This window comes from Lampetra planeri, chromosome 2 (genome assembly GCF_965212315.1).
Source record: "Lampetra planeri chromosome 2, kcLamPlan1.2.h2, whole genome shotgun sequence".
NCBI classification, from domain to species: Eukaryota; Metazoa; Chordata; class Hyperoartia; order Petromyzontiformes; family Petromyzontidae; genus Lampetra; species Lampetra planeri.
In genome coordinates this window covers 4,272,362-4,296,152 of record NC_136108.1, presented here as the reverse complement: position 1 = coordinate 4,296,152, position 23,791 = coordinate 4,272,362, and the positions used below count along the sequence as shown (strand labels likewise).

At 44.7% G+C, this 23,791-nt stretch overlaps 1 protein-coding gene across 2 annotated transcripts in view; it reads right to left on the bottom strand.

Annotated features, from left to right (window-relative positions):
- The window catches only part of LOC144725015 (aryl hydrocarbon receptor-like), a 94,175-nt gene that overhangs the window by 2,701 nt on the left and 67,683 nt on the right, over window positions 1-23,791 (bottom strand). The window contains exons 4-11 of one of the 2 annotated variants that reach the window (XM_078604449.1): window positions 8,390-8,479; window positions 8,045-8,168; window positions 7,108-7,238; window positions 4,499-4,701; window positions 3,588-3,697; window positions 2,842-2,983; window positions 2,252-2,657; window positions 382-1,581 (exon numbers count right to left, since the gene is read on the bottom strand). In XM_078604449.1, coding sequence (XP_078460575.1) covers window positions 382-1,581; window positions 2,252-2,657; window positions 2,842-2,983; window positions 3,588-3,697; window positions 4,499-4,701; window positions 7,108-7,238; window positions 8,045-8,168; window positions 8,390-8,479 — 2,406 coding nt within the window. The remainder of the gene's footprint in view (window positions 1-381; window positions 1,582-2,251; window positions 2,658-2,841; window positions 2,984-3,587; window positions 3,698-4,498; window positions 4,702-7,107; window positions 7,239-8,044; window positions 8,169-8,389; window positions 8,480-23,791) is intronic. The other variant, XM_078604456.1, reaches the window with a different exon arrangement.

The window sequence follows — 23,791 nt, the reverse complement described above, 5'->3', positions numbered from 1 at the left end:
CTACAAGCATATCATGTGGCCAGATAATGCTCTGCCACATTTTCGAGTGTCCACAAGAATCAAGCGTCCTAAAATAGCTCGGTGAGAAACGTGCAAACCATCGCACCATCCTGCACATATTATGCATGCATGTATACGGTGCTGGATTTGGCACGTCGCGAGAGGGAACGCACTGCTGAAGGTCATCGATGAAATATTATTTCTCAAAAGATCAAGAGAAAGGGAAATAATGGAGATGCTAGGTGATGCTAACAAGGACGTACGGAGAGTTGAAAAGAGCAGCGGAAGTCAGAGAAACATGGAGTAGATAGTGCCTCGGACCAGTCTAGGGCCAAAACACTTAAATGAATGAGTTTATAGTAGATACGTAAATATATTCACCTTGTACTGCCTTTCCTGTTCCACTGTGCATGAGATGCCTGAACAAGACATCATGAGGTCCTCCTCCTGCTGCTGCTGCTGCAGTTGCTGCAGCTGCTGCTGCTGCCGCTCAGATACCTCGCCGGTGAGCTGCTCTTTCATGACAGTAGCTGGGCACTGTTGGCTCTGGTACTGGCAAGAGGACAGCAGGTTAAAGTTCTGCTTGAGCATGAAGCTTTGAGCAGCCGGCATCTTCGAGGGTACGAACTGCTGCAGCTGAGTGGCATAGCCACAAATGGAGCTTCCGGCTGCAGCTGTCCTGCACTGCCCTTCTCCTGCCTGGGCCGCCCCGTTGCTGCTGCTGCTGAAGCCCAGGCGGCTGTAGCTGCTGCTGTCGACCGCAACCCTGCTGTTCAGCTGCATTTGCTGACAGGCTGGAAAGCTCTGGGTGTAACTAGCGGCAGTAGCAGCTTCCACGTTATACTGCTCACCACCGTCATCCAGAGGAGTGAATTGGTAAGACTGCATCGCTTGCTGCTGCTGTGTGTGCTGCTGAATTTGCCCATTGACGATCGGGGCCCCTGCTTGGTGCTGCATTAATTGCAATCTCTGACGCTGGCGCTGGTGTGACGTCTGGGGATGCTGCTGCATTGCTGCGTGTTGCTGTTGCTCATCCCAGCTGGTGTATCTCCTGTTTATCTTCGGCTGGTAAAACATTTGCTGCTGTGCTTGCTTGGCAGGCGGCTGCTGCTGCTGCTGCTGCGGCTGTGGATGTGGCTGCTGCTGCTGCTGCGGCTGCTGCTGATTAGTCACTTGCGGCTGCATGTAAGCAAGACTCTGTGATGAGGTCGGACAGGAAAGGGAGCTCTCAGGCTTGGCCAGGAGCTCCCCCTGGGAGAACTGGCCCGTGCGGCGGCTCAGCGAGTCGTCGACGTAGTCGAGGATGTCCATGTTGGAGATGGTCTCGTTGAGCTGCGCCGACAGCGAGTCGAGCTCCAGCATCACGAGCCGCTCGTCCTGCTCGAACACATCCAGCTCGTCCACGCTGATGCCGAAGCACTGCAGGGCGCTGAGGAGGTCGCCACCGGCCCCGTCGTCGCTGTCGCCCTCGCCGCCGAGGACGAGGCCGGGGCCGGCCATCGTGGAGCAGCTCTGCTGCCCAAAGTCAGGCAGCTCGTGTGTGAGCATGAGGGCCGTGTTAATATCCGGCTTCATGTCGGCCTGTGAAAACGACACAACTTTGGTCGACGGCAATGCTTACCAGAGGTGTGGACTCGAGTCATGTGACTTGGACTCGAGTCAGACTCGAGTCATGAATTTGATGACTTGCGACTCGACTTGGACTTGCATAACAATGACTTTGTCCCACCTATGAGATGTGGACTCGAGTCATGTGACTTGGACTCGAGTCAGACTCGAGTCATGAATTTGATGACTTGCGACTCGACTTGGACTTGCATAACAATGACTTTGTCCCACCTCTGATGCTTACAGTCGCACGCCCCTAAAACTTTATGTGTTTTCGTACGGGGATATTACGTGAGAGCCCGCAACCTCCGATGAGCGCGGCTGGCTACGTTCAGTGCGAAAGAAGTTCTACGTACATACATCCATAAGCAGAATATTGCATCATTAATTGTAGGGTGTTACGTAATTAGAGAGATAAATATTTTCTTTAACATTCATGCAGCTATATGGATTACCGGACGTGTCAAGGACACGCTAATCGTTTGAATCTGTAATGTTGTATGATTGCCGAAGATAAACACTGCCTTTGAAGACCCATTGGCTTAACAATGAAATATAACAATAAAAAATGACACGCTGGATATCACCATGCACACATCGTCAGAAACCTCTGCATATGCAGCCGCAACAGCATTCAACCTACAGAGGAGTCCTCTGTGATGGTGGCCCTGTCGACCGCACGGCCCCTCGACAGCTGGTCCGCAATGTCCAAGCTTCCCATGCCGCCCAGCTCCGAGAAGTAGCTCTTGGAGAAAGAGAACTTGGGAACGGGGTCGGGCGGACACACGTACACCGACTCGTCCTGCCGGAGCATCGCGCCCAGCAAAGAATCGGGATCCAGCGAGCCCCGAGCACCCGACCCCCCGGCTGCCCCTTTTGAGCCCAAGCCCTTTTTCCCACGGCCACCGCCGCCGTGCCCCTTCGGCTGCATGGGGTCGAGCGATGGGGGCAGCGCGAAGCTGCACTCGTAGAGCACTGCCTCGCCCGTGGCGTACGTGAAGGGCAGGTGCAACGAGCGCTTGCGCAGCTGCTCTGCTCCCTCCTCGTCCCTGGGGAAGCACGCACAAAGGCAACGATCCCCCCAATAGCCATTGGCAGACTGTTGCGGCAAGCGCTGTGAGCGAGCATACTGCGAAGACTTGCATGGAACACGAGGGTGGTGGGTGGTCAGCACCACACCTGGTAGCCTCTGTAGCTGTTGTGTAAAATACATGTTCACTGCGATGTGCTCACGAAAGTGGCCGCTGAGTTGCAATGATGTAGTCAGGCCTCCCGTTCTTGTACACAAGCCGAGCGTTTGCCTGGACCCAGGTCCAGCCTTTGTCCTTGGTGAGAAGTCTGAACACCGTGAGGCCACTTTCTCCTGTCCTCATCACTGCACGAACACAGGGGCGCAGAGTTCTTTCGCACATGTCCTACAATCACGTGGGATGCTGCCACGGATGTTGCATGATTAGCACGCAGGAATTACAATCCAGAGGCCGTTGGTTTGACTCGATCTTCTACTGGTCCAGCAGTTGAACTAATGAACAAGTTTCTTAAATCATCCCTTGCTCTGTCAACCCAGAATTTTAAATTGGTAGTCGAGAGACAGGTTGTGTGTAGTGGGGTAAATTGTGGGTGCTCCCGTCTATTCCGAGATGTCTGGAAGCAGAGGTCAAATTCCCTCGAGAAGGGCTCTCTAGAGACCCCTCTAGTCGAGGCCTTTCCACTACCAGTGGCACGAGCAAGAAATTGCAGGGATTCATCTTTAGCCACCACAACCACTTCAGTCATGTTTACCACACGTATCGTCTGAAGCCTACTGCTGTATAGTGTGTCAACAGCCCATCTTGCAATTCTAATTGTGCACGTATCACACATATGACGCTATGAAGGCAATCTACCAACCCCCCGTCGCTTAAACAATGCATCACAATTCAATATTTCAAAGATATCTATGAAAGTTGGACCAGACCCGACAAGCCGGTTAGCCTTACTCCGCACGTGATTCTCTGCGCAGTGCAGCATGTCAGCAGCGTGGATGAACTGGTACCCAGTGCCCCGCATGCACAGCTCGATCTCTGTGTAGCCCAACACCACACGGCCCCTGCAAGCATCACCAACAACCAGCGACAAGGAAGAGGCATCAGTCAAGACGATCTGCAGGAAGGCTTCGCTGCATCTGCATAATTGACCTTGCTCAAGCTGCTGCCCTTCACACTCATGAATGGAACCTTACGCTGTACACAGTCGATGTCAAGAGCAAAACTAGTGCCAACGTGTCTGGAAAGCTGTCACGCTGCTGAGATATTTTATGTACTAAAAAAAAAAAAGTGTGCTATCAGCATCTTCATGATGAACCTTCCATTCCAAACCCTCAAATGTAGCAGTGCATTGTCCTGTGTTGGAAGATTGCCCCATAACAGGATGTTCCAGGACTAGTTCTAAAGTCACTACAATGGACATTTTTATTTGCACTCAGGGACACCTTTTATATGTCCTACAAACAGGGTTTGCTAATGTTAATTGTATCAACATTTGTCATTCTCAGAGATGGAATAAACTGGAAGAGAAAGATATATGTCCCATGATTGTTTTTTTGTCGATCAACTTGCCACAGTTGAGAGAATCCAGTTAATTCATGGCTGCTTCCTGTGACCACACTGTTATCCATTGCGATCTCAGCAACGCTGGCTCACCGGTATGAAATGGTATGAGCCTGCTCAACCACTAAGCCCCATCCATGCTGAGTTATTCCAGAAACCTTCCGCAACCATCAACATTCATGAACTTAATGAAATGCACGCTCGGACACAGAAATCAGCTGTAACAGCTCAATAGTTTTTTTTTAACACCCGGAGGCATCATCGCGCGCCGCAGCACCATCGCCGGACGGCCGATGGCATACTTGGCATCGCAGCCGAGGGGAGTGAAGTCCAGTTTGTGCTTGGTGCGGAAGATCATGTTCTTGGTGCGGATCTCCAGGATGGCGGGCGGCTGAAGCGGCGTGGCGACTGCGAACAGCGCCAGCTGGGACGGCACCTGGGTACCGTCGGCCGCCTTGCGGTTCTGCCCGTGCAGGAACTTGAGGCGGCCCTGGAAGTGCAGCGCCTGCGTGGGCCCGCACACGGTGCAGCAAGGGAAGCTCGTCGGTGCGGCTGGGAAGCCACGGTGCAGCCGGTGCGGAACCCAATTTGAAGGAGGAACGGTATCAAGGACCACTGTCCAATAGTGTCGCTGTCCGCTGCATCCAGTAACAAACTCCGCACTGATCTCATGAAGGCTTATTATTATTTATTGTTACGTCTGTTTATACTTGGAAAGTCTCTTATATGACTCATGACTCTTTTGCAGGTGGCATCTGCCAAGTGTTTTTTTGCAGTTAAAATGACTGATCGGAGACAATTTAAAATTTGGCAATTTTGAACCGTGACGCTGGGATACACAATGGCCTACTCTTGCAGCATCTGTGTTAATTTTGTTAATATATTTAATATTAGTCCTTTCCCCGCACCTCCGGATGGCTACGTACAGTGTGAAAGAAGGTAAACATACATACATACATAGTCATGAAATGATTAATCGATTACGTGTTTTTTTACTTTAGAAAATCATCAGGTGTGATGATGACTACCGACTGCCAAATATGTGTGTCCACAAAGCAATGTATTTTATGATGTTGGAACTTTTTCTTTATTTTTACCACCTATGAGCATACACAAATGCAGAAAATGAATAAAATGGTAATAGCATTTTGCCTGTCCAGTTTTCAGAAATAAAATGTGTTTAATATCTTGGCAAACAGGCATTTAACAAAAATGTACTTCGTTGAATATAAGCGTTACATATTTATATAATCAGTAATTTAATTACGTAGATTTCATAAGGTGTCACGGTTGAATTCATCACTCGTTTATCTCCATCATTTTCGCCTGGCTTCGCCCCTTATCTCACTGCACAGCCAATAAAACAACAACCCCAACAACTCCATACAAAGATATTGCCTCTGGCATCTTAGTTGAGGCCCACATCTCAGGGGTTATGCACTCCCCCCCCCCCTCTTGGGCAATGCCAGGCCTCTGGTGCTACGTTTTGCTAGGTAAACATGCGCACGGGCACTCTCGCCACTGCTACTAGCACGAGTGGAGCCCACACAAGGCGACAACCTAACTGCCCCCGGGAATAATCCTGTCGCCCCACTCTGCAGCACACGGGCAGGCCAAATGCCTCTCAAAAGCCTCTGTATGCGGCGTGCCAGAAATAAAAATAACTTTCATGGCGGATGCATCGCGGAGAGAGCCATACCAGGAGAGGGGGTTGTCACTTTTGATCCGTCACGCCGGTTGAACGCGGCGTGCAAAGCCTTCTCAGCGGAAGGCAAAGCTTCGCCAAGGCATACTCTACCCCCACCTCCCCTCTTCAATCCTCTTCCCAGCATGCAGTAACCTTGCTAAGGGATGGATGGCTAACCTTCTCGTTCCTGCTGGTGCACTGAAGGTCAGTGGGAAGGGCTGAATGCCATCATGTCACCATTGCTGTGCATGAATATGTGCTGTTTATGCATTGAAAGTGTTTTAATACAATATCAAATACACGTTTATAGTCATCACACGAGGTGGCGTATAATATTACAAACTTTAAAACCCACTTAAATGTATTTAAGGTTTTAGGTTATTATTCATTAACTTGTGTGTGTGTGTATATATAAACATAGTATTATTTTTGTAATAAAAATGAGCAATTACAGTATCTGAATAATCTTTTGTCAAGATGTACAATGAGTGATTTCATGTACTCCACAAGATAAAAAACGACCCAAGTAACAAATGACTCTTGTAGATATGTACTTGGCTGTAACACAAGCTTAAAGCTTCACGAATAAAAACGTAAATTGAAGTCACTGTTAAATACGTCGTTATGACACTATTGAACCCTCTGTGACATCACACCCATACACCCTCGTACAAGATCAGCGCAATTATCTCAGTGAAGTTCCCGGCCATGAATGTAACATCTGTCATCCCGTTAACTCATCTTGAATCTCTTGTTAAGACAACCTGGGATACCCAATCTAGTTACCCATCCGCGTTGCAGATTCATTTAAAGTTGTATAATTATTTTAAGATACATTTGTGAACAATTAATCGTATGGTTTTGCAATGCACTCGCAGCAAACCGGCCATGCAACACACATTGAAATTAAATAATAGTGCAGCTGATTATACACAACTCGAGGTCCTCCTAATGCTGTCCTTGGCTTTCGAACAATAAAAGTTAAAAAAAAAAAGCTCAGATTTGGCACAAAAATCAAGTCACAAGCCAGGACATGTAACGCCTCATATGATTTTGAAAATAAAATCAATGCAGAACACAATCTCCTTAAAACTGTTTTGCCAAAGCACACTATGCATGCTCGTACAGTACGTTCAAATTTAATTTCCACCGAAAACCAGGTGTTGAGTAGGAATATCTAAGGCCTCTCATCAGCGCCACATTGCAGACACAAAACTCATTTACCATGAATCCAGAGGAGTTGTCCAAGAGGCAGCGGAATCGCGCTACAAAGTTGCGCTCCAGGAAAGAAGAATTTTCAGGTGGCAGCTGCTCGGGGTTATACGTCACCAGGAACGAGCAGGACGGAGTCTCTGCTGAGAACGTAGCGGAGATTCACACAAGCACACACAAAGACAGAGATTCTTCATTTGGCTCTCACTACATTCTGAGAGCGTTTATATAAAGGAAGAAATTGGAATACCGGGTGACCATCAATGAAGAGATACGAACGTTCTGAAACCACTAGAGTAGATTATATAAATCTTGAGGGAACTTAAGAGGTTCAAGGTACTCTGCTTGGCACCTGGCTTGGAATTAATAACCCAATTTTCTGTTGTTGTTGCAAAGTTGAAGTATGAGCAATGAAGTAATTACCAATATTTTTGCTCAAACATGCAAGTCACCCGTTTCACAATTCAGAATAAGTGCCGCAATGGACATCAGTTGGCACATCAGGAACTTTGTATAAAATGTTACGTAACAAATCATATTGCAAAAATTATAAATGTAATTTAATGATGAAGAACTACTCAAGAAACCACTGAATAAAAATCACAATTTCTGAATGGTTTTGCAAGGTATGAACATCTGCTGCAAAGAAAACAATTTTAGCTCACTTGATCATTGATCATTAGCGAGAGAGTGTGTGTGTGTGTGCAAATGTTTGCATAGCTTCTCATGTATGCACACGTGCGCATGTAGGTATCTGTGCAGGTGTGCATGCATGCAAGCAAGCAAGCAAGCCCATTCCTGTACGCGTGCTTGCATGTATTTGTATGCACGGTGAGCTTATGACGCTGTGTGTATGCAGGTGCGTGCCTGGATACGCGCATGTACATGTGCTGCTCGCGCAAGTGCTACGCGCGTGCTAGGCCGATGTGAACGGATGGTTTTGCAAGACCGTGAGTGTCCGTCGCGCTCTCCTGTCCGCCCGGTGGGTTGAACGCCCAGTGCAGTTGGCGTTGGAACTCGCTGCGGTCCTCGGTGTGAATGAGCTCGAACACACTCTGGTTGATGACATCGGACTGGAAACGGCATAAAAATCAGCCGGGCAACAGGGGTTCTACGATTATTGACAAGCAACGTGTGGGGGAAAAAAAATACATTTCATTTGTATCGATGATCAAACTCTGCTTCGCTGACACACTTCCAACACGTGAGTCGATTTACCGGTACAATATCACACTTAATGACTGAAATGTACCGACGTGCAGAGCGTGAGTCCAGTGCTCATGGCTGGACCCACCTGGTGAAAGCCAAGGTAGTCCTGAATGGTGTGTGATGAGTAAAATACGAGGCCCTCCGATGTGACAACCAACACGAAGCCGTTGAGGGCCTGGAAAATAAAAAGTCACCACGCTTGAGTGCCGCGCTTCTATTCACGAAAAAAAAATCAATTCAGTTCTTTTGAGTGCGGATATTCTCCACGCTCTATATGGTAATTCAGTAATGGACACAACAAATTCATTACGCATGGTTGTGAAGCATAGTAACTCACACACACATTAAGCAAAACTACATTCTCTATTTACATAATTAACAATACACTTTAGAAATTGATATCGTGACAAGAATTTAAATAAGGTACTTTCATACACTTGATCTGTATGATTAAATAATAATTCCTTGTAATTATTGTTTCTATCCGGCATATATATTTATCCATAATGCATAGAATACATAATTAACTAAAGATCTCAACATATTATTAATAATAAAAATAATGCACTTAAAGACGTGTTTTTTTTTGTTTGGAAACCTGGCAGTTTTCATGCCAAAACCCTCCACCACCCAGCAAGATTGTCAGGTTTATAAAAATACTATTTATACGTGGCTCACTGTGTTAATCAAATTCTGATCAATGGCTTAAACATTTTCACGACTGAATTAAATACCAACATATAACGACATTTCCCTCAAAATGCTTTGAGCTTCATGAGGAAGTCTTTATCGAAAAATAATAAATTTTTAACTGCATCTTGTGTTTAGTTTGTTGTCCATCCCCCGCACCTCCTGTTAGCATGGCTGGCTACGTACGGTTCGAAATAAGTTCAACATACACACATACATACTCGAAAATCGCGTTGGCTTCATCAGATGTCTTTGCACTTTAAGCACTTTCAAGGAAAATGCACTTTCATACACTTAAGATATCATATGCCTGCTGAATGACTTTCTAGGAAACAGGAACATCTGACAAGAGTACATTTTAACATAGCCATATGAATTTAAACTACCGCTTTAAAAACGTGTTAAGTTAAATGGATTTCCGTTTCCAATTTTTTTTCTATTAGATGAGTCTGGTACCAAAACTTCAGTGCGCAAAGGATGGATAATTCCCCCGATATATCAACTTACAAATCACTGCATTTGGCAGAGGTGGGACAAAGTCATTGTTATGCAAGTCCAAGTCGAGTCGCAAGTCATCAAATTCATGACTCGAGTCTGACTCGAGTCCAAGTCACATGACTCGAGTCCACATCTCATAGGTGGGACAAAGTCATTGTTATGCAAGTCCAAGTCGAGTCGCAAGTCATCAAATTCATGACTCGAGTCTGACTCGAGTCCAAGTCACATGACTCGAGTCCACACCTCTGGCATTTGGCACTGTGGTCTATGTCATTCTGACAAGACCGTGTATTATTATCATAATATATAAATAACATCAAAACATAAAGGTTTAGTTTCCACTGCCAAAAAAACGTTTATTTTTTTATTTAGCAATTCATTGCGAAGTTGATAATCAACAACACATCAAGTGAATGCTATCAACGAGTATTTGTTTCTCTGTCCCCTCCGTGCATGCAGCGAAGTAAAACCCAAAGTGCTGATATATGTGCAATTCTCTCTTGCCTCGCGTTTCTGTTTGCTTTCAGTGAACCGATGTGGCCTTGTTGTGTGCCGGGGATGCCATAAATCAGTTTAATGTGGGCAATATTGTCACCTTAGGGCGAGTGTGGTTTTTGCTGAACAAACACGAAGTGAATGGCAGCGGCACATCAAAGGTCTTCACACATCCTGTAAACCAACAGCGGCTCACTTACTCAGTCGCACGACCCCTTCCTCAGTGGCTGTCTCTGAAAGGGACTGGGAGCGCATCGGACTCGTAAAACGCATGAGCCCGGGCTAAAATGCCATGGCAAAAGGACGCGTGTATTTATTCCAAACACGAAACGCCCTTGGTATTAACGATGCCGAACAATCAAAAGTCTTTACGCAAAAACTACAAAGGCACACGGTTCTGTGTTTAGCGAACGTCTCCATTTGCTTGTGGGTTGCAAAACAAAGCATCGCACGCATCTGTCGATGAACCTCTAATAGAGAGGTGACCTGTGTCCGGCTGCTGAGGCCTGCAGATGTTTACAGGATCACACTGGAGACTGTAATTCAAAGTCAGTGCGAGTCATCGAGGCTCTTAAAGGCATAGCTTTCTACGGAGCATTGCCAGAACATTAAGTCGATTCTCATCAGCTACGAAAGTTGAGATCCAGTGGTAATTATTACCAACCAATACAGCTTGTGTACAAAATAAACAACTTTTTTTAAAGGGTACAAGGTGCAGCCCTGCAAATTGCTTGCCCACGCCACTGCTGGTGGATGGGTCTCCACTAGAGGGACCTCTAGAAATCCCCTCTGTAGGGTTTGTTGACTTTCCCTTCCACACTGGCTAAGACGTCTTGGAAGAGGTGGGTTTACCCACAGTTGACGCCACTACACACACGACGAACTGTGGTGTAACCCATTCACACCGAATGGTGGACGTGGGAAGGAGGATTCAAGGATACAAGCCCCATTGTTTCAACTGCCAGGCGAGTGCATATCATTATCATAGTTGTTTCTTTTTCTTTGCATTTTGACTGCTTGTGTCGTGGTTATTGCAAACATGATCCCTTGTATAAAGGTGTCAGTTTTGTACCAGTTGAAAGGGTAAAAACCTATTACTATATTTTGCCACTGGTTAAGGAGGTCTCATAGTGTTAACGCTTACCCCGAGCTCTCAATACTCTGATAGTGCACTGTTTTTGAGTTGTACGCCTTTTGGCGTCATTTGGTCCAACACCAATGGAGACTAGGCTCTAAGAAAAGCTGTCTCGGGTGTGGACCAATCAACTTCAAGGACAGTGCATATCATTATCATTATCAGAGTTGTTTTTTTTGTTTGCATTTTGACTGCTTGTGTTGTGGTTATTGCAAACATGATCCCTTGTATAAAGGTGTCAGTTTTGTACCAGTTGAAAGGGTAAAAACCTATTACTATATTTTGCCACTGGTAAAGGAGGTTTCATAGTGTACCATGCGAGGGCCACGAACCGATGGCCTCGGATATTTAATTGAGGCGAATTGTACGTGTTGGATTCTGGCTGTGACAACAGTAAGCGGTGGAGGAAAATTCCACTTTCCTGCAAAGAAATCTGAATGTACCGCAATGTTGCCCAGATTGGTCGTTGTCCACAGAAAATGTATTTACTTCCTTCACGAAAACTTGTGCAGTGGTGAGATGGAGCCATTATGCCGCACACCCAGCTGAAATCTCCACTATAGCATTGACTCATCTCACGACAGAACTACATCTCAAAACTGACGGCAATTGAATTAATTCCGTTGGACGATAACTCACGTTGCAATAAATTCCGTATGTATTATTACCATCATCAGCAAGCGCGGTCGTTATTTGTTAACCTACAGAGGCCATCGAGTTTGGAACTGCATTTACTGCCGAGGCTCTTGTCATCACCTCACTAATGAGCCCTGCAGGAATCAAGGCAAATCCTTTCTAATTACCATCCTCACAAAAGGAAACCACAGATTTCATGGCTGTTAGCCAGCCAGAGATGCAACAAGCACATGCGCTGCCAAAGCTCATGATCATCTTCTATTTCATTTTCAGATCAGGCTTGTTGTGACTAATCTGCTCCAAATCCCACATCACAGACCTTGGCTGGTTATGAGCGGCACATCCTTTATTTATTTAATCATGCTTTTATTTATTTTTTACACAAGAAAGCTTAGCTGAGTCTCGTGATTCTTTGTCAGGAGGGTCCCGCCAAGTTTTCGTAGTCGAAAGCGAAGTTGCTGTGCGTAATTGCTAATGGGTTTTTTTTCAGCATTGAGATGTTTGTATGGTTTTTTTGCTATGGGAGGAAACCAGAGAACATGGGGGAAACCCATGCAGAACACGCGGAGAACATACAAACTCCACGTGAAAAGGCATCAGAGTCGAGAATCGAACCGAGGCCCTTCTTGCTGCGAGGCACAGATGTTACCACTACGACACCCTGCCTCTCATTTAATCAATTTAATTTTAGTTTTACGAGTATCACATGTGACAAGCCCGTTCTAAGTGACGTTTTTTAAGGACTTTAATTTAAGGTTAGATATTGATGCAATCTCCATAACTGAATTGTTTCTCTAGTAAATACGCTCCAATTGCAGAAATATGCTAATTTATTTCGCCCTTAACTACCATAAACTAAAACTGGGTAAACTGTGTCTGTGCTACTCACACGTGACATTCATCAATCATCTCTGTTTTTCCTTAATATGTGGATTGGTATTCATACACCGTGCAATTAATCTTCCAGCAACGTCACATATTCAGTGTATCATAAACTTAGTGGAGGTATTAATAATTTGAATGCAATAAGGTAACCTCAACAATAACCATGTAACATGTTTCCTAGAATGCTTTACATGTCAAGATGACTTCACCATCCTTGTGTGTATACTTCGCACTGCTATCTGATGGCCACCAGGTGAACACAATCTGAGATTGCAGAAGTTTTAACTTAAGCAAAAGGCAACGGGCTCCACCATGATTAGGCCTCATCAGTATAGAAATGCCATCATTGGCGACTGCCGCCATTATAATGTAGCTTTTTGCTGTTGCTCTTAGGCTGTGCTGAATTTGTCCCCACATTGTATAGAGAGCACTGCTTAACCCAAGTTCATAAATGGATCAGTCTATCATCATCAGCCACTGCTGGTTCATGTCCTCTCCTCGCCGCCACCATCTCTCGTGATTCTGAAATGGGAATAATCCACCTAGTTCCTGTACAATTGATTTTACAGCTCCATCTCCTAGCTTAAACAACCTCACGGATGAATTTCATTTCTTTAGAGCCACTGTTATTATTCTAGCAATGAGTCATGTCCATGCCCCGCTTACCTGAAGTCAATAAATAATGTTTTTTTTCCCAGCAATACAATCATTTTGTTTGGCTGTTGAATTGCCGTGAAGGTACTCACACAATGGGGCTGAGCCTGTGCCCACGTACTCAATAATAACAAGCTGAAATGTCAGCAAATCACATTGTGACTGACGACCTGTTAAGTGTGAACTTGGCAACACACTTGGCACACAGATGGCACGTGTTGTGAGTATGAAGGGGACGACGGCAAAGCATGCAACTGCCAGGTTACATTTCATCGCGGTGCATCGCATAACCATCTACGTAACGAACAACATTCAGCAAGCCATGCTCACACCAAAACATACATTCTCATGTGCGTGTGCATAACCATACACATAACGAACAATATTCAGCAAGCCATGCTCACACCAAAACATACATTCTCATGTGCGTGTGCATTTATGCTTGTCATTTAAAATGTCCCGAGGCAGTTGATGTATTCTCACAAGGTTTTGTGGCAAATGTTCACTCATGTAACATGTGTGGGGACAGTAATCTTGTAGTGCACTGTCATTTATGTTTAGAGTTAACCGAGTAATGTTGATTCTGATTTTCTGTACTTGTACACTGCTAAGTGTGTATAAGTCTACTCAACTTTGGAATAATTCCTAACCCTACTCGAATTCACGTAAAGATCCCAAAAAAATAATCATCAGGAAAGATCTATCCACTGCTGGATGAAGGCATCCACAAGCCCCCCCCCCATCTCTCACCATCTCGCAATGTGACGATCGTTCTAACTCCTCCAGCATACATGAGCTAATTTCCTCGCTTCATCTCCATGGCAAACATTCTAGATTTGAAGCTTTCGTGACTGCAAGAATTCATACTCTAAGGTTTTTTCGGTAAAGTCACGTAGGTAAAAAAAAGAAATAATAAAAGTAAATAACCATCTACGTAGCGAACAAATAATAAAAATAAATAACACATTATTTATTTTTATCATTTATTTTTTCCCTACGTGACTTTACCGAAAAAACCTGAGAGTAGGTAAACATCCTCATGGGCATATTCCCTCCTTTGGCTGCCACTGAATCATGAGTCTCCACCACCGACCACCATCCCTAGAGCGACGGCTTCGACTGCTCGGGGAATACAGTTCAATACACGGAGATGTTCATATTCTTTGGGTCTTTCGGTAAAGTCACGTGGATAGGTTCAAAGAAAAAAACAAAAAACGACGACGTTTCGATCACAACACAAGCGGTCGTCCTCTTTTTCCTCCTGATGACGATCGCTTGTGTTGCGATCGAAACGTCGTAGTTTTTTGTTATTTTCTTTGAACCTATCTACGTGACTTTACCGAAAGACCCAAAGAATATGAATTCCTGCAGTCACGAAAGCTTTAAGTCAAGATTACACACTGAGGTGCTTAAGCAACCAAAGCATCCAGGTCACAGGCAAGCACAGCCTAACTGGATCTAACAAAGCCATGAATCCAATTAGTTAGAGGCATAATACTGTAAACATTGAGTACTCTCTGATTAGGATCGAAAAGGATATCTAATTACTTATGAAGATGAACACTTAACTGTTTTCAAGCGGTGTGCACATCGAATCTTGTACAGCAGCTGAAAGGGAACACTTAAATGCATCATGTGCCAGCATCCCGTGTCTTGCTCTTGTGCTACCGGCATTACGTGGTTGGTTACAGATCATACTGATCCCGTGGTATTCGTGTTGAGACTATGACCCGAGACATTGTCAGATCATTCTAGATTTGAAGTTTTCGTGACTGCAAGGAGTCATACTCTTTGTTTTTTCGTTAAAGTCACGTAGGTAAAAAATTATAATAAGTTAAATCACGACGTTTCGGGCGCAACACAAGCATCCTTCATCAGGTGGGGACAACGTAGCGAAAGCACAACCGCTAAGGTGAGCGTGATTTAATTTATTTAAATTTTTTACCTACGCGACTTTACCGAAAAAACCAAAAAGTATGGTCAGATCAATCACGACAGACGTTCACAAATCAAATACACTTCTTAAAATGCCTTCCATTACAACGAACTGTGTAGATTAAAAATCAAGTTCCTAAGATCACCCACATGTACTTGCGTTAAAATGACCACATTGCAATCACTCATTTGGTAGGACAATTATAGTTCAAATTCACAGTCTCTCATTTTCTTTCACTGCATCAGATATTTCTTGCAATACACATTTCAGAAAATCTAGCAAACTCCTGAAATGGCAAAAATATTTATTTTTACGTTGCATTCTGGTCACATGTCCTCTTTTACAATTTGGTTTGCACAATTTTGAATGAGAAGCCCCAGGATACAATGTAAGTGTGGCCAGTGCTGCATATTGTGACCAGAGTAGCAGCTGTTTACACTTCTGTGAAGAAAGCGAGGAAAATAATGTCTTTGAGCATAACCGATCAAAAGTGCATTGCACAGGAAGGATTCTAGAATAAGGAAATACAATACTCACAACCACAATCAGGGAATCTCAACGGACGCCATGGTGCTATGAGAGCTGAACTAAGTGTTTTTTCCCATGAAAATTAATTGCCGAGCCTATTACCAAAAAATGTTTCGGCTTCAGACAGCCATTCAGGCATCATGCATGCTTGAAAATGCAAGCCGGACTTTATGGACTGCTGGAAAATCACGATGCGCATTTCTGTCAATGTCAGAAAATAACGCTGTCATATCCAGACAAAATTCGGGTTTCCCTCGGCCAGAACATTAGAAGTGATCTCTATGGAGAACAATATTTAAATGCTGTTGTCATTGCGCACTTTTTAACCGTTAAAATGTCATTATCTGCACAGTGTGGCAGTTTTACAATTGTTCCTGGATCGCTTTGTACGAACAACATTTTACAGATGTTCACCCCCTCCCATCCCCATTGGTGAGTGCATTGGGCTACGAACCAGGTGGCTGAAGTTCAGTTCCTGACCACAGTTAAACATGGTTGAGTGATGCCAGAACACGGACTTTGGCACTGCATTCACCAACCCGTACGTTCGAATATTCTCCACAACCGACATGACTTGGGTAGGCCTTTATCCAGCAAGTGGATCGACACATGGCTGTAAATCATGCTCACTGGCCGAGTAGAGTTTAAGAGCCTTCAACTAGTATTAAAGCTAACACCTCCACCATATATTCACGAGATAATCCATCCGTAAACCCCCTCAAGGTCGTTAAGATCTGCAGACTCTGCCCTTCTGTGCGTCCCTCGATCCCGGCTGCGTTCCTGGGGTGAGCGGGCGGCTCGCTGTGTCTGCGCCTTGGTTGTGGAATTCTCTACCGTTGGAAATTTGTTTAACCGACAATGTGGGTACTTTGAAGTCGCGTCTAAAAACACATTTTACTAAGTCCGTTTATTCTATTTAGCTCTCCTTCTCTCTTGGCCTTTCCTTAACCTTATTCTTACAAAGCGCCTTGAGACATTAGTGGAAGGCGCCTGACATATAAATGTAAATTATTATTATTATGTACCGTTGCTGAACACAGTAAAGTGATATTATAATTTGACAATATGTAATACTTACATCTCTCTCAGAAACATTTTGGTCAGATAAAGAATTACTGAGTGTGGAGCATTTCTATATAGTAATGTCTGATGATGTGTTTTCGGGTTTGTATACCATGTTGTTCAGAATGATGTCCAACGTTTTGCTCCACACGCTGCGATCTGCTCCAGGAGCTGAATTTCGCACCTCCGATAAGCACGGTTAGCTACGTACGGTGCGAAAGAAGTTCAAGATACATACAGTTCCTGAAGAAGCTCCCAGTATGTGACATCGTGCCAATAAACTCACGGTACAACCCAAAAACATTGGATCGCTCCACAGCACAACCACAAATACCAATCCACTAAGTTTTAATATAATTCTTGATTTTATTTATATATATATGAAATACTGGAAGATACCAACATAACTCCCCACCGCTTGCCTCCTGTCTTTTCTTTGCCAAAATACAGCGCTTAAATAGAGCATTTAAAATGGCTGCAAACCCATAGACTTTAGAAACGACCAAAAGAACCAGCTGCTAATTCAACCGAAATAATTTTCCACTTCCTAAACAAAATAGCAGGTGCTGGGTCTGCGAAGTATTGGCGAGGCTCTTTGGAACGTTCAGTCCACGCCATCGGTCACTTTATTTGACAAGCATTGCAACAAGTGAGCATCCAACTATACGCCATGAACAAAAGCCTCTCAAAAACAAATGTGTGTATACTGTCTAAACGGGCATGGCTTAATTGAACTTGCATGCTCGTAATTAATAGAATGACGCAGTTTTCCACATGAGCATACAGCTCTCAACCCCCCCATTTCCCCCTTCTCGCAAAATACACAAAAACAGCAGCCTACACCATAACATCATACAGAAACAATCGTTCCTGACAGCCATACAGAAAATAGAGGGTTTTTTTTGGGTAGATCGTGTTAATATATAAATGTGTCGTTACACCCGCCACCACCCTACACAGCCAACTAGTAAGGGTTGTCACGTAAACAGAACGTGGCCAATTCGTCACGAGTACAGCACTAGTGTGTAGTGTAGTATATAGTGTAGTATATAGTGTAGTGTAAAGTGTACTAGTACAGCACTAACCGGTGTGTTGGAGAGCCAAGCCACAACATTTACAATCTGAGTACGACGTTTCGCCAGTAATTACAACTAGCTTCATCAGGCGACAGCCAGATTTGTGGAGAAGTCCACCTGTTTAATTCCTTATATACGTGACAAACAGCCATACAGCAGTTCTACCACTAGCCCAACACTCACGCTGAGTGTTTTGACTCATGTGTGCACGTGTCTACTTGCGCACCCATCCAGCCAGCACCATCTCATGGTTACAAAATAGGGTTGTTAAAATTGTAGTTTTTTTTTGCAATACTGGTAATCCCACAATCCAGAGGTACGTTGTAGCAGTGGTTTGATCCGGTCTCCCGCCGCAGCCGTTGAAACAAGGGAAAGCTTATTAAATGCCCTGCCCACCAAGCAGCGTAATGATGACCCCACAGTTAATCAATCGGCAAGTCACATGTGGTGGACTAAAGTTTGGGTACCCCCACGTCTTCCAATATGTCCAGCCAGTGTCGGAGAGTTGAACAGATTCCCTTTAGAGCTTACTCTAGTGGACGATGCCCGATCCACGAATACGAAGGAGACATCACGGCGATTTCGCTCCGCTGCAACCTGGACGCGGTTATCGTGGCTTGACCACTTGGATCAGCCACACGAGGTGGGGCAGCCTTCTGCCAGCAGCAGCGTGGAGCAAGCGTTAGCGGGGCTGCACCGTCGCCTCCGTACCTCTTCGCCCTTCATTAAAAACGAAGGCACGGCGAAGGTCATCGGTGTGAGAAGGCCGCTGCCGTTGGGTAACTCAGAGTCGCACGCGCCATGCCGTTTGCGCGCTCGCGCGTGCCAATTGGTGCGTTCACTCCGAACATTCCACCACTTCCTGACTTTTCGCACTGGTAAGTCTAATAAGACGAATAATCACCAGTCACCGGTGGCTGTTTAACAACCGGATTACATAATCATTGTAATAAAAAAGGTCGATCAATGTGATTTTAAATTTCGCATGGGGAGTGTAGGATAATCGGGAATTACTGACTGGGGAGAGGGGATCTAAGTTGGGGGGGGGGGGGGGACATGGGCAGAGTTTGAGAGGGGGGACACGGGGGGGCAATACCCCTCTCAAGCTGGAAACTTTAATTAATTGCACCCCCCCCCCCCCCAAATATAGAGGTTAAACTGCACCTATGTGGGGTGGTTGAGAATTAAGAGAGGGGTGGAGGGTTATAACAGATTCCTATGAGATTGCCATGGACCTATGAGGGTGTTAATCGTGGAGTTTTCCGAGAGGCTGGGGCCGGAGCTGCAGTGAGGAAGTTGGTGATATTTGCCGCTAATTGTTCATGGGATTCGCGAATAAAATGACGTGTCCAAGAGCCTGCGATGATCGTTGTTCTGCTGCACAAACACACTCAACAAAATCGCTGACCACTTCGAGGAAGAGCTGCAATGTTGATACGTATCACCTTGCCATCCCAATGGTTATATAAAACCAATGTACAGCCCGATGTCAATCCACTGCTTGATAAAGGCTTCCCCCCCAAGCTGTTGTCGGTCATGGAGGTTGTTTGACCAGACTTCACAATGCTAGCCAGTGTGGGTTGGTGAAGGGAGAGAAACCAGGACCGATTCACATATAATTCACCTCGGACATTAGAGTTGCTAGGAATCGAACTCTGGATCTGAATGCTGCTCACTGGTTATTTAGACATGCATTTACATGCGTAAATGCGCTATTCTAAATATGTTTCGGACCATTTGCTCGGAGATGGACCATTTGCTCTGAAGGGGAGTACTAAATATGCACAATTGATTTACTGGGTGATTTATGACTGCAGGACATTCGTAGGAAGGCAAACATAACTTCAAGCCAGGTTACAAACTGTTACACTTCAGGCCATGAAAATAAAGCTTTTTTTTAACTAATCAGCCACCTCCACATGGTTTCTGTAATGCTCTTTTCATCACTTGGTAATTGTAGCCTCATGCAGCTCTACATTTATATAGGGCAGAGTAATGTGCAATGGCATTCAAGTTTATTTTGTTGAGCCAGGTGAGAACTCAAAAGACATCTGTGAAAAAAATCTTTAAAGCGCATCGGATTTCTCCAGTATCAATAAATATTCCGATTCTGATATGCAAGGGTGACCAGGGGCATTAGTCTGTAAGTAGGGGGCGATGACTGCTATGTAAAATCCCAATTGGACAATTTGCAGGAAATTTATCAAATTTGGACTCCGCACACACAGTGGCCTCCTCTTGCGACCGACGTCAGGGGGATCTTCGACGTCCACTGTGTGCCAGACGGCACGCGGTAATCATCTGCAACGAGCAGCGTACGCGCACCACCACTCCTGGGCCTGGTCAGTCACTGGCATTGCCTGAGGAAGCCAACGCAGGATACATGCACAGCAACACCTTGTAGCCAATTGCTCCGGATGCAATGTACCAATACACCGCCAACAAAAGGCACAATCTCATCGGAGTATGGCAGCCAAATCACGATTTGCAGTCAGTGGGAACGGAAAGCGGTTATTTTTACAGGAGTGCTGTTGAGTGGCAGCGGGGAACATTAGGCAACTTTGGGGGTTTTTTGTCCAAACGCTGATCCGGCCAACACAAAGGCAAACACTATGTGTTTTGATAACATTACTCCTTCGGCAAAAAAAAAAATTTCTTACAGTTCTACCAAGCCAGACCCTGATAAGTCACGCAATTGCTCTTTTAGCTTACATAATTAATTTTGGGCTTCGCTTAACTGCTGAAGTAAGGCTTTCCCTACAGAAGTTAAATCTAAACAGATGATAAAGTTAAAAGGGGCTACAACTCTTCTACCAAATATGCACTGCTCAGCTAAGTTGATTATGGTCGAGTTTCACGTGCTGATTTTAGGGCAGTTGTGGACTTAAAACATAAAATTCGCATTAATAAACAGACAGCAAAAAACCCTTGAAAAATTATCTACAGATCCCTTGGCTTGGAAAACGCAGCTCTTTTGATTTTATCGACTTACAAATGTGAAACAGATTAGTTTCAGATCACTGTGTATAAACCATGCTGTGATGAAAAAACTATTTCATATAAATATGTGCACATGGTGGGCTTTTGTTAATGTTGCCACCGACACTACAACAGATACAGTGTAGCTGTCTCACTGTAATCGATGAAAGTGGCAAAAATATCTTATGGTTTCATAACTGTTCGGAAACCTAATATTCTGGAGGTGCATTTCAATGAACTTTGAGATTTACATGGTTCAATACGACGTGTTCCCCTTTTCGTAGTTTTGTTACCCTTTTATCCAGAATTGTTTATGCTCCCTCTAGATACATTATCGATTATCATCAGTGCAAACGCACTTTAGATTCGAGACTTCTTTCGTATGACGGATGCAGAATTAGTAAAGTTTCTTAACCCATGAAAAACACATTCCTGCGGAGGGAGCTGGTAGGAACGTTGGGTTGCTCGCTCAATGGCCAGAGTCAACGGCGGCGTGGTGTATTCCGCAAATATGCCCGACTGTGAGGGTGGGCACAAGCCGGCGTGAGTAGGTTAAACGTTGAGTTTTATAAGGGCACCACGGGGTGACCAGCCCCTCCCCACCCAGCCCCACCCCTCCCACCCCCCACCCAGCCCCACCCTCCCCACCCAGCCCCTCCCCACCCAGCTCCTCCCCACCCTCCCCACCCAGCACCTCCCCACCCTCCCCTCTCCACACAGCCCCACCCCTCCCATTTTTTGATGCACGACGGACGGACACAATAATCTCCTGTGGGCTGGTGGAACCAGTGGATTCCTACCAGTATTAGTTTCCAAGTATGAGGGTCACCAGAGCCTGCGTAGCCGATATGGGCTTAATGTAATGACACGTATAATAATTATCAATGGAGTTAATAATGACCATGAATTGGACCCATAGACTCACGTGACTGCATTGTAGGCCACGGCCATTAGTAGAGTAATCAATTGAGGGTACATGGCATCAAATTCAGTACGGAGATTGAGCAAGCAGGGGAGGTTTCTTCATTAGGGCGATTGGGCGACGCACCACCAATGTCATTCAACCACAAAGTCACGCTAGCCGTCACTGTGCCTCTGGATATAGTCCAATCAGCGTCATGCCACGTTCTGTGGAGTACCGCCTCTTTTTGGGCGATTTCACTCCGGCTGAGAATCGCCCCGAGTGTTCCCATAGACTTACATTCAAAGATGTTTTTTTTCGAACGGGGGGCGCTGCAATGCATTCTCTATGGCTTCCGGGAGGGCTCGCACTAACGTGCTTACGTCATCATACGTAAGCACGTTGCATCCAACAATATTATTTGTCGCCACCTAGTGGAATCTTTAATAAAAGAAACTTGAGTGGATTGTATTAATAGTGAGTATAGAAACAAACAAGATGTATTGTAAGAGTCACTTTATTTTTCATTAATATTAAAGAAGTGAAGTTGCCTTTACATGCTTAAGCTGTTAATTTATCCTTTGCATGGGTGGACCTTATCCTTATAAATCATCCAGACATTTGCCCCCCCTGAGAGATTTTGCAGGAGCCGCCACTGTGAGCAAGTGAGATGAATGTGTAACGTACGGTCGATTGGTGTGCATCTGGTCAAAATAACAGATGCACGAATGCTCCGCAGAACACTTTGAAATAAAGAGTTGCAGTTCCACAACCCTCTGGTGTCCATCGGTGGTGGAGTCGCTCAAGAGAAGGGCAGAACACAGCGCAGAGCATCCACTCGTCGCCTCTGAAATCGTCTGTTACTGTTGTCTTCATTAACCGGCCTGTCCCCTCGTTACAATCACGGACGGAGAGGTACAGGGCGAGCCAGTTACACCTGCAATATGATTAAAGTCTCCGCACTTTACCGCAGCACAAACTTAAATAAAATCCCCGCGTGAAGACATGAAAAGTACCATGGCTGTCCACACCACGAAGGCCAAAGTGTGAAAATGTCATGGCCGATGCTAACCACCCGAAATGGGTTCAATTCCATGAGAAGAAGAGGTTCTTTTCAGCTTGGTTCCACAGGTCATAAGTTCATCTGAAAAATTTGAATTTGATGTGCTGTGCTTAGAGTTGCTATAGATGCTTGGCAATTCCTGATGGAGTAAGGATTTCATTGTTTCAGGCATCGTTATGTTTTCAGACTATTGGAATGTACAAATTACCTTTTTGGAACTCACCCAAGGATCCGATGTGCCGAGGTAAAAAAACGTTGAACAAATCACACATTTTCTATTACAAAAAACATTCAATGGAGGGGTTTTCGTTGTTTTGTTTACAAAACAACAATGGTAAATTCATTTCATTATGAGATCAGAAATGGTATAATTATCATTTTACGTGTTCAATGGGGTCTGAAATGTAAAACGCATGACTATTCATCCATGGAAACAACCCTTCAGCAACTTACATGTACAGTACCCTGATGAAGCTGATACTTTGTTTACCATTCCCTTGTTAATAGTGAACATTTGACAAGTTGTATTCATCGGATCATTGGTTATGTATGAACATGTGCAATTTAATTGTGTCATTATTTGAAAAAACTGTACGATTAGGCATGAATGTACTTTAAATAATTTCAATTTAACAATTTAATGGCTTTTCATTAACACGTGCAACCAACGGACTCAATGTTGCCTGTGCATGTGAACACATTCATGAGATAAGTTTAACAGGATGATGTCACTGCATTTCTATTTTGTTTTAAAAACAAGACGTACAAGAATGGCTCAGACATTCAACATCCTGTTTTTTTGATGCACTGTAGCCAATGACAAACATACATCGCTGTAATGTGTTTTGCTGTTTTATTTATGAACCGCACATCAGAAATGTTCTCTGTATTAAAATTAAACACAAATGTCGAACATTAATATACAGCAGGACCGTGAGAGAGATGGGGA